The sequence below is a fragment of the Lucilia sericata genome, unplaced genomic scaffold, assembly GCF_015586225.1.
Source record: "Lucilia sericata isolate MDLA Ls3-8-SP2 unplaced genomic scaffold, ASM1558622v1 Contig000564F_arrow, whole genome shotgun sequence".
NCBI lineage: Eukaryota > Metazoa > Arthropoda > Insecta > Diptera > Calliphoridae > Lucilia > Lucilia sericata.
In genome coordinates this window covers 6,888-20,879 of record NW_023994574.1, presented here as the reverse complement: position 1 = coordinate 20,879, position 13,992 = coordinate 6,888, and the positions used below count along the sequence as shown (strand labels likewise).

Sequence of the window (13,992 nt, the reverse complement as noted above, 5' to 3'; positions counted from 1 at the left end):
CATAGACTAGACTATATAGACTACATAGACTAGACTATATAGACTACATAGACTAGACTATGGACTAGACTATAGACTAGACTATAAACTAGACTATTGACTAGACTAAATATAGACTATAGACTAGACTATATATACCATATAGACTAGACTATGGATTAGACTGTGGACTAGACTATGCACTAGACTACAGACTAGACTGGGTCTTAGACTAGACTATAGACTGGACTGCAGACTAGACTATATATTAGGCTATAGGCTAAACTATAGACTAGATTACATTTTAGACTAGACTTTTCGCTTGGTGTATGGACTAGTCTTTATACTAGACACTAGTTTATGCTTTAGACTTCATTATTGACTTGACTATAGTCTAGATAATTGTCTAGGCTATATTATAGACTAGACTGTAAATTAGACTATAGACTGGACTAGACAATAGATTAGTCTATAGACTATATTTTAGTCTAGACGAGAGATTAAACTATAGACTAGTCTTTAAACAAAAAAAATTGCATAATTTTTTTGGTGTAAAACTCTCCTTATTAAAAAAAAAAATCTTAAACAAATAATAGAATTTAATGAAAAATTCAAATATTTTCCGTTTATAATAATCAAAAATGCTGAAATATAGTAAAACAAAAATATATTTCTTTTGTTGTTGTACTTAATGTTAACAAGAATAACATAAATTTTTTGCCGCCTAAAGAATTTATATATTTTACTTAATTTTTTTTTACCGCCAAGGTATTTTTTTTGCACTATTTAGTTTAAACAAAATAATAAGAATTATTCAAACATATATATTTTTTATATATATATTTATACATATTGTTTGGCAAATTTTTTATTATAAATTACCTTTAATTTTTTTCCATTTAAGCTTAAAATAAAAGTTTTGCGCATTTATCAAATTAAATGTTTAAAAAATCCCTAAAAAATGCTTTTAAAATCCCCTCCCACATTAACGTTTTGTTTGTTTTCCACTTTCTTTGTTTTTACATTCAATAGTATTTTAATAATTTGCCAAAATACCACTACTTACTTATATTAAACATAAAATATTCCATTTTAATTTAATTTTTTTTTAAATAATTTGTTTTATCAAACATAGCAGCAACAACATACAAAATCATGTACTTAATTATTTAATGCTTATTAAAAGATGATGTTTTTATTGTATTTTGTAATAATTTTTATTTTTATATGTATTTATTACATACATATATTTAAATGTTTATTTATATAAAAGAAAACAAGAAACCCAATAAAAAATATATTCTTGTTTATTAAGCTAAAAAACAAATTTTAACGTTTAAGATTTATGAATGAAACTCAACAGGAACTAAATGAAATGAAACAACAAACAATTACAACTACAACAGAACAGTATATACCTAATTTATGTATAAAAAAAAAATAAAAACAAACAACAACAAACAAAGTAAATTTACCAATAAAACAAAACAAATTGTTTATAAAAATTTAATAAGCGAAAGAAACGTTGTTATTATTAAAGGGAAACCAAAGAAAAAGATAAGAGGTGGTGAGCATGAAAACTAAGAGATCAGAAATTTTATGAAAAATAATTAAAAATAGATTTAAGATTTTAAATTTTCGTTGTTTGCCCGCTTGCCGAAGCTAACATTCTAATATTCTGCCAGACGTGACGAGACCGAAGAACTTTTCTGGTATCCAAAGAGGTTTAAATTAATAAAAAAGTATTGTGGGGGAGAATGTCGCCGCAGTGCACCGTTTCTATCAGCTGTCGAAGACGGGAAAACTGAACGTACCAGCAATGAATGTTAAAATGATTCGATAACAAAAACTAAAATTGATAATCTTTATACATATTTAAGAACATTTTCATAAATTGTCACATCAAATCCGAAGAGGTGTATTTTTCCAGGTATGTTATGCGCTCCTTTACCAGTGTTTCTGGTGGGAATAGAACCCACGACCGCCCTTCTAACGGACTAGAACACTAACTATTTAACCCACTGGAGGTATATCATCGAATCATATTCACATTTTAAGACATTCTTTTAGAAGTTTTCTTTTTTTTAGAAAAATTTCTCTTTTTTTAGAAAAATTTCTCTTTCTTTAGAAAAATTTATCTTTTTTTGAAAATTTTCGAAAATTTCTCTTTTCATTAAAAATTTTTTTTTCTTTAAAAAATTTTCGAAAATTTCTCTTTTCTTTAGAAAATTTTCAAAAATTTCTCTTTTCTTTAGAAAATTTTCGAACATTTCTCTTTTCTTTAGAAAATTTTCGAAAATTTCTCTTTTCTTTAGAAAATTTTCGAAAATTTCTCTTTTCTTTAGAAAATTTTCGAAAATTTCTCTTTTCTTTAGAAAATTTTCGAAAATTTCTCTTTTCTTTAGAAAATTTTCGAAAATTTCTCTTTTCTTTAGAAAATTTTCGAAAATTTCTCTTTTCTTTAGAAAATTTTCGAAAATTTCTCTTTTCTTTAGAAAATTTTCGAAAATTTCTCTTTTCTTTAGAAAATTTTCGAAAATTTCTCTTTTCTTTAGAAAATTTTCGAAAATTTCTCTTTTCTTTAGAAAATTTTCGAAAATTTCTCTTTTCTTTAGAAAATTTTCGAAAATTTCTCTTTTCTTTAGAAAATTTTCGAAAATTTCTCTTTTCTTTAGAAAATTTTCGAAAATTTCTCTTTTCTTTAGAAAATTTTCGAAAATTTCTCTTTTCTTTAGAAAATTTTCGAAAATTTCTCTTTTCTTTAGAAAATTTTCGAAAATTTCTCTTTTCTTTTGAAAATTTCTCTTTTCTTTAGAAAATTTCTCTTTTCTTTAGAAAATTTCTCTTTTCTTTAGAAAATTTCTCTTTTCTTTAGAAAATTTCTCTTTTCTTTAGAAAATTTCTCTTTTCTTTAGAAAATTTCTCTTTTCTTCAGAAAATTTTCGAAAATTTCTCTTTTCTTTAGAAAATTTTCGAAAATTTCTCTTTTCTTTAGAAAATTTTCGAAAATTTCTCTTGTTTTTTTAGAAAATTTTCGAAAATTTCTCTTGTTTTTTTAGAAAATTTTCGAAAATTTCTCTTGTTTTTTTAGAAAATTTTCGAAAATTTCTCTTGTTTTTTTAGAAAATTTTCGAAAATTTCTCTTGTTTTTTTTAGAAAATTTTCGAAAATTTCTCTTGTTTTTTTAGAAAATTTTCGAAAATTTCTCTTGTTTTTTTAGAAAATTTTCGAAAATTTCTCTTGTTTTTGTAGAAAATTTTCGAAAATTTCTCTTGTTTTTTTAGAAAAATTTCGAAAATTTCTCTTGTTTTTTTTAGAAAATTTTCGAAAATTTCTCTTGTTTTTTTAGAAAATTTTCGAAAATTTCTCTTGTTTTTTTAGAAAATTTTCGAAAATTTCTCTTGTTTTTTTAGAAAATTTTCGAAAATTTCTCTTGTTTTTTTAGAAAATTTTCGAAAATTTCTCTTGTTTTTTTAGAAAATTTTCGAAAATTTCTCTTGTTTTTTTAGAAAATTTTTGAAAATTTCTCTTTTTTTTAGAAAATTTTCGAAAATTTCTCTTTTTTTTAGAAAATTTTCGAAAATTTCTCTTTTTTTTTAGAAAATTTTCGAATATTTCTCTTTTCTTAGAAAATTTTCAAATAATTCTCTTTTCGATAGAAAATTTTCGAATATTTCTATTTCGATAGAAAATTTTCGAATATTTCTCTTTTCGATAGAAAATTTTCGAATATTTCTCTTTTCGATAGAAAATTTTCAAATACTTTTTTTAGAATTCTCTTTTTGAGAAAATTTTGGTAAAATTCTCTTGTTTTTAAAAAATGTTCCGAAAACTCTCTTTTTTTAGACTATACTATAGACTAAACTATATACTAGATTATAGACTAGACTAATCTAGAGACTAGAATATAGATTAGAATGTACACTAGGCTATAGACTAGATTTTAATCTAGGTTATAAACAAAATTATAGGTTAGACGTTAGTATTTAGTCTACATTATATACTACACTATAGACTATACAAATACTTATAGACTAGGTTATAGATTATACTTTAGTCTAGATGTACCTAAGTACCTTTTCCTTATTCTCATATTCTAAAGCATACCTTTAGGCATATACCTATTAAAAAATGCCAACTAAACGAGATTAATAAAATAGCTGTTTGGGGTCCGAAGGACCAGCAGAAAGAAATTTATGTTTATTTTGCTCCAAAATGCTTGATACAAAATCGGTTATGTGTAGTTTTTATTAAATATTTAATTACAGATCAGAAGTGGCGAATTATTCTGGAATATATTTATTTACATAACTCTTGTAACAAATGGGCTTAGATTCGCAAGGAACATTTAACTTCAAATGTTGTTCGCGAAATTACAAAATAAACATTTTTTTTGCTCTCATGAAAACCTTACAAAAAACATATAACTGTTTTTGTCGGAGCAACGACGAAAAAACAGTAAGTTTAAGCTTGTAAAACTCGATTTAAACCAGACTTGATAGGTATTCACTAAATCTTAATATTATAATAAACAATTTTTTATGAGAATTTCACTTCCAAATTTCAGCGAAAAACTCCTTTTTAGTGAAACTATTTCCCAGTAGATTATTAAGCTGTAGGGAAAATTCTAATTTATGGGTTTTAGTAAAAGATCGTCTTTAAGTGAAGAAATTTACCCTTATTAACAAAATAAAGTTAATTATTTTTAATTTAAATTGAAGCATTTTAAGTTTTATTTTTTTGTTTTTCTTTTAATTTTATTGTTTCTCTTAAATGTAAAATATCAAAAGAACTTAAGAAAAATAATTATAAATGGAAATTATTTTTATTTTTAGTTTATTGCGGATACACTGAGTTTTTTCTTCAAGATACTTTCTTAAATTGTTAAATGTTTTCCTTTACGACTAAAAAGGCGTAAATGCAGTCAAACAAACAAAAAAATACAATTTCTTAATTATTTAGAAAATAACTTAAAATACTACATTTAGAAATGCTTTATTAATTAATTTTTATAAAGTTTAATAATTTTAATTTTATACTTTCGCTTTTAAGAATTACTACATTTTTTGCTCTCTCTCTCTTTTCAATAAATTTAATTTGTCACAATTAACTGCAAAAGGAAAAAAGGGGGTAAATTATAAAAAAAATATTAAAATTATAAAAAAATTTAAATTTTAAAATTACTAAAACTCTTGTTTGCTTTAGTAGTATATCTAAATGGCCATATAATGTTTAATAACCATTAAACGCCCGCGGGGTGTATTCAAGTTCGATCCTCGTTTGCTTATTCCAAGAAATGGGGCTTTAAATGTTTCAACATACCAAAGGTACGAAAACGTTTAACCTTCATTACTTTCATAAGTTCATCATCACAAATGGCAAATTGTTTGTTTTTCGGATCGTACAAGTTGCGTTCCTTAATAATGGCCCAGACTTTCTTGACCACTTCATGGCGGGGCAAAGCTTCAGCACCCATTAGGGCGGATAATTCCGGCGACAAATTGTAGGATCTGGTAAAACCGGTTGATTTACGACCTCCCGCTGGCTTCTCACCGGCTGCCTTCTTCTTTTTGGCGGCCGCCTTTTTCTTGGGCATTTCAAAGTCTGAATCCGAACCGGCATCTGATTCGGAGCCGGAGTCAGAAGCTGTCAAAGATTTACGCTTCTTCTTGGGGGGTGCTGCTTTGCGTTGTGTAGGTTGGGGACGTTTCTTTGCCGGCTTCTTTTCTTCCTCACTGCTGGCCTCCTCTTCGGAAGCACTTTCGTCTTCATCTTTGTCATCCTCTTCTGATTCTTCGTCTTCTTGCTGATCATTTATGAAATCCATCACAATTTTGTCAAACTCCTTCTTGCGGCTGAGCAACGAACAGTCCAACTTTTTCTCCACTTGTTCACGCACCTTCTTGGCCGAGACCACCGATAAATCGGCTGTCTTTAAGACTGCATGGATTTCATTTTTCAACTCTTCCGTAGAAATGTCAGCCATTTTGTTTGTTTGACAATTTAATTTCAATTCAAAAGCAAATCTATATAAAAGATGCTTTAGTTGACGATTTTAGCGCAATATTTTCATTAATAATTTACCTGTTTTATATATGTATTATACTTGTATTTCACTGTTCGTTTTTTCCTAAATCACTGTGTGTTTTTCACAAGCAGAGTAAACTTATTTTATTTTAGCAAAAGAGAAATGTGATGGAAGAAAAAATTTCGGCGTCTATTCAGAGCCCTGCGCCGACAAATATTAAAGGCTGCGGCGGCTGACACTAAAAATATCGGCGGCGGCTTAAGATCGACTGTAAGCCGGCTAAGTTCTCAAATACGCAAAATTTTTAAATTTTCAAAGATTTTAAATAAAAACGGAATCCGAGCGATAAAAAAGTGGGATTTTGTATATAATTTATAAAGGTGAAGTACACAACACGCGTTGAGGCGGCAACGCGTTTCACGCTTTTAAAACTTTTCGCGCTTTATAAGCGGCAAGTTAAATTTATTTCATTTTAGTTTCTACACAAAACAAAACACAACCCTGATCAGCTGCCAACGCGTCAAAAGTTGAAAGTTGTTGAACTTTTCACAGCAGACGCGTTACAAACTACAATGTGTAACTTGTTAAATAAAAATACACTATTTCAACTTTTTTTGACAAAAGCATATATCGCGTTGCCGCGTACAACGCGTGTTGTGTACTTCCACCTTTGACGCGTCGACAACTGATCAGGGATGAGTTTTATTTTGTGTAGAATAAGAATAAACTAAATTGAAATAAATTTCACCAACAATCAAAGAAAAATATTAAAAAAATGAACAAAATCTTAAAATTTTCATTTTTAAAACAGTAATAGTTTTAAAAACATTAAAAGAAAGATCAAAATGACGCGTGGTATGTAACTTGCAGCTTCTAAAGCCCGAAAACTTTGAAAAGCATCATACATATATGTTGTAAAAAGCAAATTTCGGAAGTGGTCATATAGGTATATGGAGTTTGACCATTAGATTAATATGAACGTCAGCGTTGGTCAATTATGGACCAAGATCTCTATAATTTAAAGTATTTTTTTAATTCTATCATAAGGCTATATTTTTGGAATGATGTATTAACTATAAATTGATTTTCTGTAAGAGGGTTATATTGGCGGACCGTTAACCATAATTTTAGGTATCATAAATATAGTTTTTGGTTCCTAAAAAAGCTTTTTTTTCGTCGAATTCCATTATTACATCCACATTTGAAAGCCATTTTTGTGCGTTTCGTTTCAACAAAACTTATTTTATTATGGTATTATTAAGTCCGTAAAAAACGTTAAAATCAATTAACCTCATAACCTTTAAGATTTCGATTGATATAAAACTCGATCATGTTATATTTTATTGCTACACTGGCATTTTTATATAAGTTATTACACGTTAAAATCATTTTCTGTAGGCGACCTTACAAACAAAATCGTGTATTAACTAAAGAATCGGATTTTATTACATAGTTAATAATAAATATTTATTTCTCTGCAGAAAATAACAATGAAAAATGATGTGAAAGGTTGAATTTCTGGGGAAAATTAAATTCTCAATTAAAATTTAGATTTTCTTAAAAATACGTTATTTTAAATGAAAAAATGTCGAAAATGTGTTTAATTTCTAATCTTTGCTAATTATCTAGATGAAGCAAATGTCCCATGGAAAACCCCATTATAAAATTTTCTAGATTTCTGAATAAATAATAAAAATTTGCTGAATTCTTTTAAAAATTTCTCTCCAATATAATAAAGCATGCGATTTTTTCATTTAAGTGATTTTCTGTCTTCTGTGTAGCAATACTTTTTTCTTTACGATTACTACTCACCACCAGATGTCTCTCACATAAACATATTAGCCAAGACACATTTGTTTAAATATTCCTCCATTAAAGCAACAGTTTAAAAGCCACTGCTTATGAACTGTCAAATACCATTTTTGACGAACACAAAACAAAATGTCAACAAATTAAGTTGGGAAAAAGACGAATCTGCAAATAATAGTGTAATTATAGATAAAAATAAAAAATTCCGCGACGTCTGTGCATTAAATTGTAAAATTTATTTATTATTTATAAGAGAATTCAATAGAAAATGAAATTATAATGAAATGATAACGTTGAAATTGGATAATACGAAAAAATGTCTTGAAAACGAACGTCGCGAGTGTCTGAAAAAGTTTCCAGAAATTCTATAGAGAATGCTACAAGAAAAAAAAACGGAGTAGAACACACATAAAATATAGATAAAAATACCAAGAAATATTAAAAAACGCAAAAAATAAAGATAACTAAAAAGTAAGATTTGCTAGCAGTTAGTAAGTGCAGTGCAGTGTTTCTTTTTTTTTAGCCAAAATTAAAGGCCACAAACAAAAGTTAGGCCATTTTGAAAATATTAAACATACAATTGTAACAAACAAAAGTTTATAAATTTACAAAAGTGTTAAAGAAACAAAGTGTAAAAAAGTGTTATTTGGAAAATATATTTTCTCCAGAGGAAGCTGCCACAAATAGTGGAAATTTTACTTTAACTTAAGGTAAGTTCTAATATAAACCCAGGCAATAAGTTATCTGTTGGCTTCTCCTTTCCCCGTCCAGGAAGTTTGTGTCGAAAAAGCGTATTGAAAAGTCAGACACCATTATGTTTTCTTTGCCTCTATTCTCTGTTAATTGTATTTATGTTAGTGGATCACCCAGGCACCTAATACATTCAACCATTCATCCATCTATTTAATGTGTATGAAAACATTTTGCGTTTGTTGTCTCCTCTCTAGATTTAGTTGGTATGGACAGCTGCTGCTATATGTCTGTCTCAACTTCTACTAGACCAGCTGTGTGGCTGGCTGCAGTTGTTTTCGCCTGCTGCTGTCTTAACCAAGCTTTTTCTCCTCTTTTTTAATAGGTATTTGCTCGTTGTGTTTTTTAATAATTTATATTTTTTTGTTTTCATATTTTCGCATTTAAATCAATTTTTTTTGCCTCTGCCGTTTCGTAATTTATTCAACTTTTGTTTTTTAGTTTATATCTACGTTCCTAGTCCCCCTGTCCGTTTGTCTAAGTAGCCAAATTGTATTTTTTTACTTCTATTTGTGTATTGTACAACGCCTACACTCCTTCAGTTTGTTGTTTTTGATTCATTTTGTTTATAAATAAATCGTTTTTATTGTTTTTAGTGTAAAATGTTTTTGTTTTAGGGCTTTTCTAAAACTTGTTTTTATTCGTTGTTCAAATTCTCTATTATGTTTTATTTTAATTTATCTAAAGTTTTTTTAATCATCATTATTATCGGTTTCTTCATTAAACCGGAACATTGGCAGCATGTTTTTTAGTGTTTTTTGCATTTTATGTTGTTGTTTCTTTGTTTGCCGGCGAAACGCCCTAAATTCCAATTTGATTCTCTTCGTTTTGGGCGAAACGTGTGCATTTATGCGTTTGAATGTGTGTCTTCGAGTGATTGTTTGAGTTTATGTTTTTATCTTCATTTTCGTTTTGTCCTTTATTGTTGTTATTTATTGAGTAAATGTTTCAGTGTTGCCAAAACTCTTTGTTTTCGCAAAACAACTTGCGATGGAAAGCAATAAATCATTGTAGATATTTAAAAGAATTAAATGTTAAACTTTATTTTTTACTTTTGATGAGAAGTTTTAGAATAACCAAGTTGAATTTCACTAAAAATCGAATATTGAGTGAAATTGGGATTTTTAGTGAAATTTTGTAATTTTAGTGATATATGCATTTTTGAATGATAATATGAATTTGACTTCGAAATTTTAGTGAAATTGGGATTTTTTGTGAAATTTTGTAATTTTAGTGAAATATTAATTTCACTTCAAATTTTGAGGGTAATTAGGATTTTTAGTGAAATTTTGAAATTTTGGTGAAATATGAATTTTTGAGTAAAATTAGAATTTTTACTGAAATTTTGTAATTTTGGTGAATTACGAATTTTAGTGAAATATTGAAATATTAGTGAAATATGACAATTTAAGCGAAAATTTAAATTTGGAGTGAAAGTTGGATTTTTAGTGAAATATTGTAATTTTAGTGATATATGACTTTTTGAATAAAAATTTGGATTTTTGGTGAATATTCGAATTTATAGTGAAACCCAGATTTCAAGTGATATCTCGGATGAAGTAGCTATTTTAAAAGAACTAAAATATTTGTATTTTAGATGAAATTCTAGTGAAAAATTGGTGATAAACCGGAAAATAGATTTCTTAGAAACCTAGATAGCTAGATAAATTGCAATAATAAGTCAGGTGCACTTTTCATTAGGAGAATACTCAGAATTGGTTTGGATCTGGGATCACCTTCTTAAAATAAAAAATAATCAGAAAACTGAGTTTCAGATGGTTTGTTTTAACCAACAAACAATTTTCCATGAAAAGGAATGTAGATACATTCCCCTATCAACCTGACTTATCCGATATAATGAAATATATAGAGAGACATTAGAAGTCTATACTTTATATATAAACTAGAGCTTACATGAAGTAAATGTGGACTCCAAATTTGCGTATTGGCATGATGCTTCTTAGATAATTGCTCTTTATCTACGTATCTCACCACTCCATAAAACGGTAGCGATCAGTTACTCTGATATGTCTCGATATTTATGAGAAGTACAATAACTTTGTGTTTATTGTTAGTAGATAGATTCAGGTGACGAAAGATGGATGGTTAATTCTTCATAGATGGGTTCGGATTAGATCATTTTTGAAACTGCAGTTGGCATGATATTGTGGCACACTATTGTAGTCTTCTTTAAGCAGAAATATCTGCTATTTAAAAGGTCATCAGTGTTTGTACAAGCTTGATAGATTCCGAAAGTTCTAGAAACCCAGTTAAATTCTTTACTGCCCAAACAATTAACGATATAGGCTTAGCCGATCGGAAATTTAAAGTGCAAGAGATTGTGAAAACCATGATAATCAAAAATGGCTCAGCTTTAAAGGAAAAGGAGCTCGAGGTAGTTAACCTGACGAACACAAAACCATTTGACGCAACAAGGGCAGAATTAAAATGATGGCTGAGAGAAACCCATAAGGCCTCTTGGAATAATGAAACCGTGGGTAGAACCACAAAGATCCTATGGGGTGACCCTAACGAGAAAAGGACGAGAAGCCTGATGGTACGTATTCTTAATGGACACACAGCATTGCGGGCACACCTATACACAATTGGATGTGCGGATTCAGACGAATGTAGAGCATGCAGAGAGGACAGTGAAACTCTGGAGCACTTTCTTTGCCAATGTCAGTCTTTCGCCGAAATTAGATATTAGTGAGTGATATTATTCCGGATACAATATCCCTCACGAACACTGATTGGAAAATTCTAAAGAATTATGTCTAGTAAACTGAGTTACTGAACATCGGACGATAATACATTTAGTGAATATTATATAAGGTTTTTGGTTTTACCAACAAACATCTTCCACGAAAAGGAGCGCACAACAGGCCCGATAGTGGATTAGGTGTATTTCTTCGGATTTGATGTAGATACATCCTCCTATCAACCTAACCTACTCATGAGATGTTTGATATGCTATTACCCTCGAGTAACTATTTCTTATTTCCACATCATCCATTCAAAAAGACATCGACCAATTAACTTTCCCTTGTCAATGAGTCCGCTTGTCTTTACAATCTCTAAGTTAATCAAAAAGTGCCGGGTATACCCAAACGAAATGGTGAGGGAATGTATGATTACTATGGATCCCAGTCATGACAAGTGTCAGCTGTCGATTTAGCGAAGAAAGTCGTGATGAAACGGGGTTGAGGAAATCGTAGTTTTTACTGGCATTACTCTTGAAAACTGTAAGCCACTAGTTCAAAATAAACTGTGAAACCATCTTAGGTGGTTCAGATCTTGGACTATATAAAATACACTAGGTCAAGCTTACTTATAAGCTGTCGGTGGGACAATGTCCCATCTACTCTTCAAATGCTTGACATTTGCCGAAAAAAAGAGCGTTCCTTCGGTATGGAGGAGCTATCCTTTCCTTCAGGAAATGTTGAGCTATCTGGAATAAATCTTAAACATCCTCAGCTTTTGGAAACCGAATGGTTTAATTTTAGAAGCAGCGAGTAATAATCAGTACAAACTCCTGTCATCAACAGGGTATCACAATGGGATTTAGCAATTAAATGGACCCAAGATGATCATGAAATGGGATCTGTAATGGAATTCAGCCAAGTGTACTGCTCAAGAAATGGTTGCTTTTTGAACCTAACCTAGCCTTGTTGTTCACAGGACATGCAACTTTGAGCAACCAACATCTCCTAACAATATGAATTCTAATGAATATGTAGTAACCAAGGTTTTCGGGAAAACCTTGGAAATAGGCGGTCAATCTGTAGATCTCTCAATTAATTTGGGCGTTTTTTCAAATATGAGGTCAGATTCAGATTTTGCCTGGCTCAATCCTTTAAAAAAGTATAAATTGGTCTTAGGGTTTTAACTTTTTTCAAATTTTGTCGGCCAGTGTTATTTTCCAATTGCATGTTATTAGACCCCTAGGGTATAAAATTGTACAAAACACATTCCCAAGAGGATCACAAAAATCATTCTTCTTTCAAAGTGAATCACACAGCGTTTATATAATAAATACTATGAAATTTATTACAATAGCCGCAAAAATAAATAATAATTATTTGGCAACTTAAAAATAAATAAATTAAAAAAAAAAACTCACAAAATCTTTTTAAAAACATAACCAATGAATCAAAATTTAAATACGTTCATACATAAATAATCTAATTTAGTTTCTTATTTTTTCGTTAAACCAAAAAATAAAACAAGAAAATTAAGACTCATACAAGTACAATGAATCATATTTGATTTAAAATTGTTGGGTATTTTCTTTGGGATATCCAACAATCGACCAACTGACCGAAATAATAAAAATAAAGTCCAAACGATCGATCAACTGGCAACAACCTGACAACAAACAATATGGCAACTTGTGTTTTTTTTTTTCTACTTATCACACTGACATAATTTTCTTAGCTAAATACTTAGGTGAGAGTGTAACATCTTCTATATACTCAAGTCATTCAATCAATTTATTCAGTCATTTTGACAATAGAAACGTCAATAGAAAAATTTTTAGGTTTGCATGTATGTTTTCTTTTTTTTTGAAAGTAGGACAATAATTTGTGAATAATGGACGGACGTCATTCATTTGTTCACATTTATTGGTTGGGATTAATGAGCTACTAAATTGTTTCTAAATGAAAAAGAAAATATTTTTGCATGCAGAATAAACATTTTAAATGAAAGTATATGTACTTTCAGCCGATTTTTTGGTTCTTGCTTTTGATGGCTTCTGTACTGCAGTTTTGTTTCGGCTAAATAATAGCAACAATAAAAGAATAATGAATTTTGGCTAAAAGCCTAGTAGGGAGACAAAATGATCAAATAAAAGTTAATACAATGTATGTAGACAGAAATATAAAGGTATTTAGTCTTTAAAATAAGTTGCTAAGTCGTTGTTGTTGTGTAAAATTGAAAGAGAATTATTATACATTTGTTCTCAAGGTATGGGAGTAGACAGACAAAGACAAAAGCGTTGATGATTAATTTGAGATCACTGATTATACTGCAACTTTGATAGTTTTCATTCATTGGAATCCAAGCAATTTCGACTTCCTGTCTTCGCTTAACATTGAGTGAAGATCTGATGGAAAGGGAATTCCTTGAAGCCCCAAGCATTGAGCGAATATCGGGTGTATCCGTTTGTAATCTCACTTGAAAATTCATAATAAGAACAACTTAAATCGGATAAATATTTCAGACTTTAGAATTAGTGAAATATTGTATAGTCCCAGATGTCAAGATACTCAAGACTTCAGGGAATGAATTCGGAACTAAATTAAAGGTCAAGAATTGGACATTATATTCTCTATTTCAAATAGACTCCAATAATTATAAATTATCTGCTTGATGACAAAGACAACATAGACTGCGTATACTTGCCCTAGAATAGGACCAATTTG

General features: G+C 29.2%; 1 protein-coding gene across 1 annotated transcript; it reads right to left on the bottom strand.

Annotated features, from left to right (window-relative positions):
• Nucleotides 1-4,709: 4,709 nt before the first annotated feature.
• Nucleotides 4,710-6,231, bottom strand: LOC119606252 (upstream activation factor subunit spp27). Its single transcript, XM_037959685.1, has 2 exons — nucleotides 6,064-6,231; nucleotides 4,710-6,005 (listed from the first exon to the last, which is right to left on the bottom strand). Exon 2 carries the CDS (start codon nucleotides 5,963-5,965, stop codon nucleotides 5,264-5,266), a length of 702 nt encoding a protein of 233 aa, XP_037815613.1. The 5' UTR covers nucleotides 5,966-6,005; nucleotides 6,064-6,231; the 3' UTR covers nucleotides 4,710-5,263.
• Nucleotides 6,232-13,992: the final 7,761 nt, after the last annotated feature.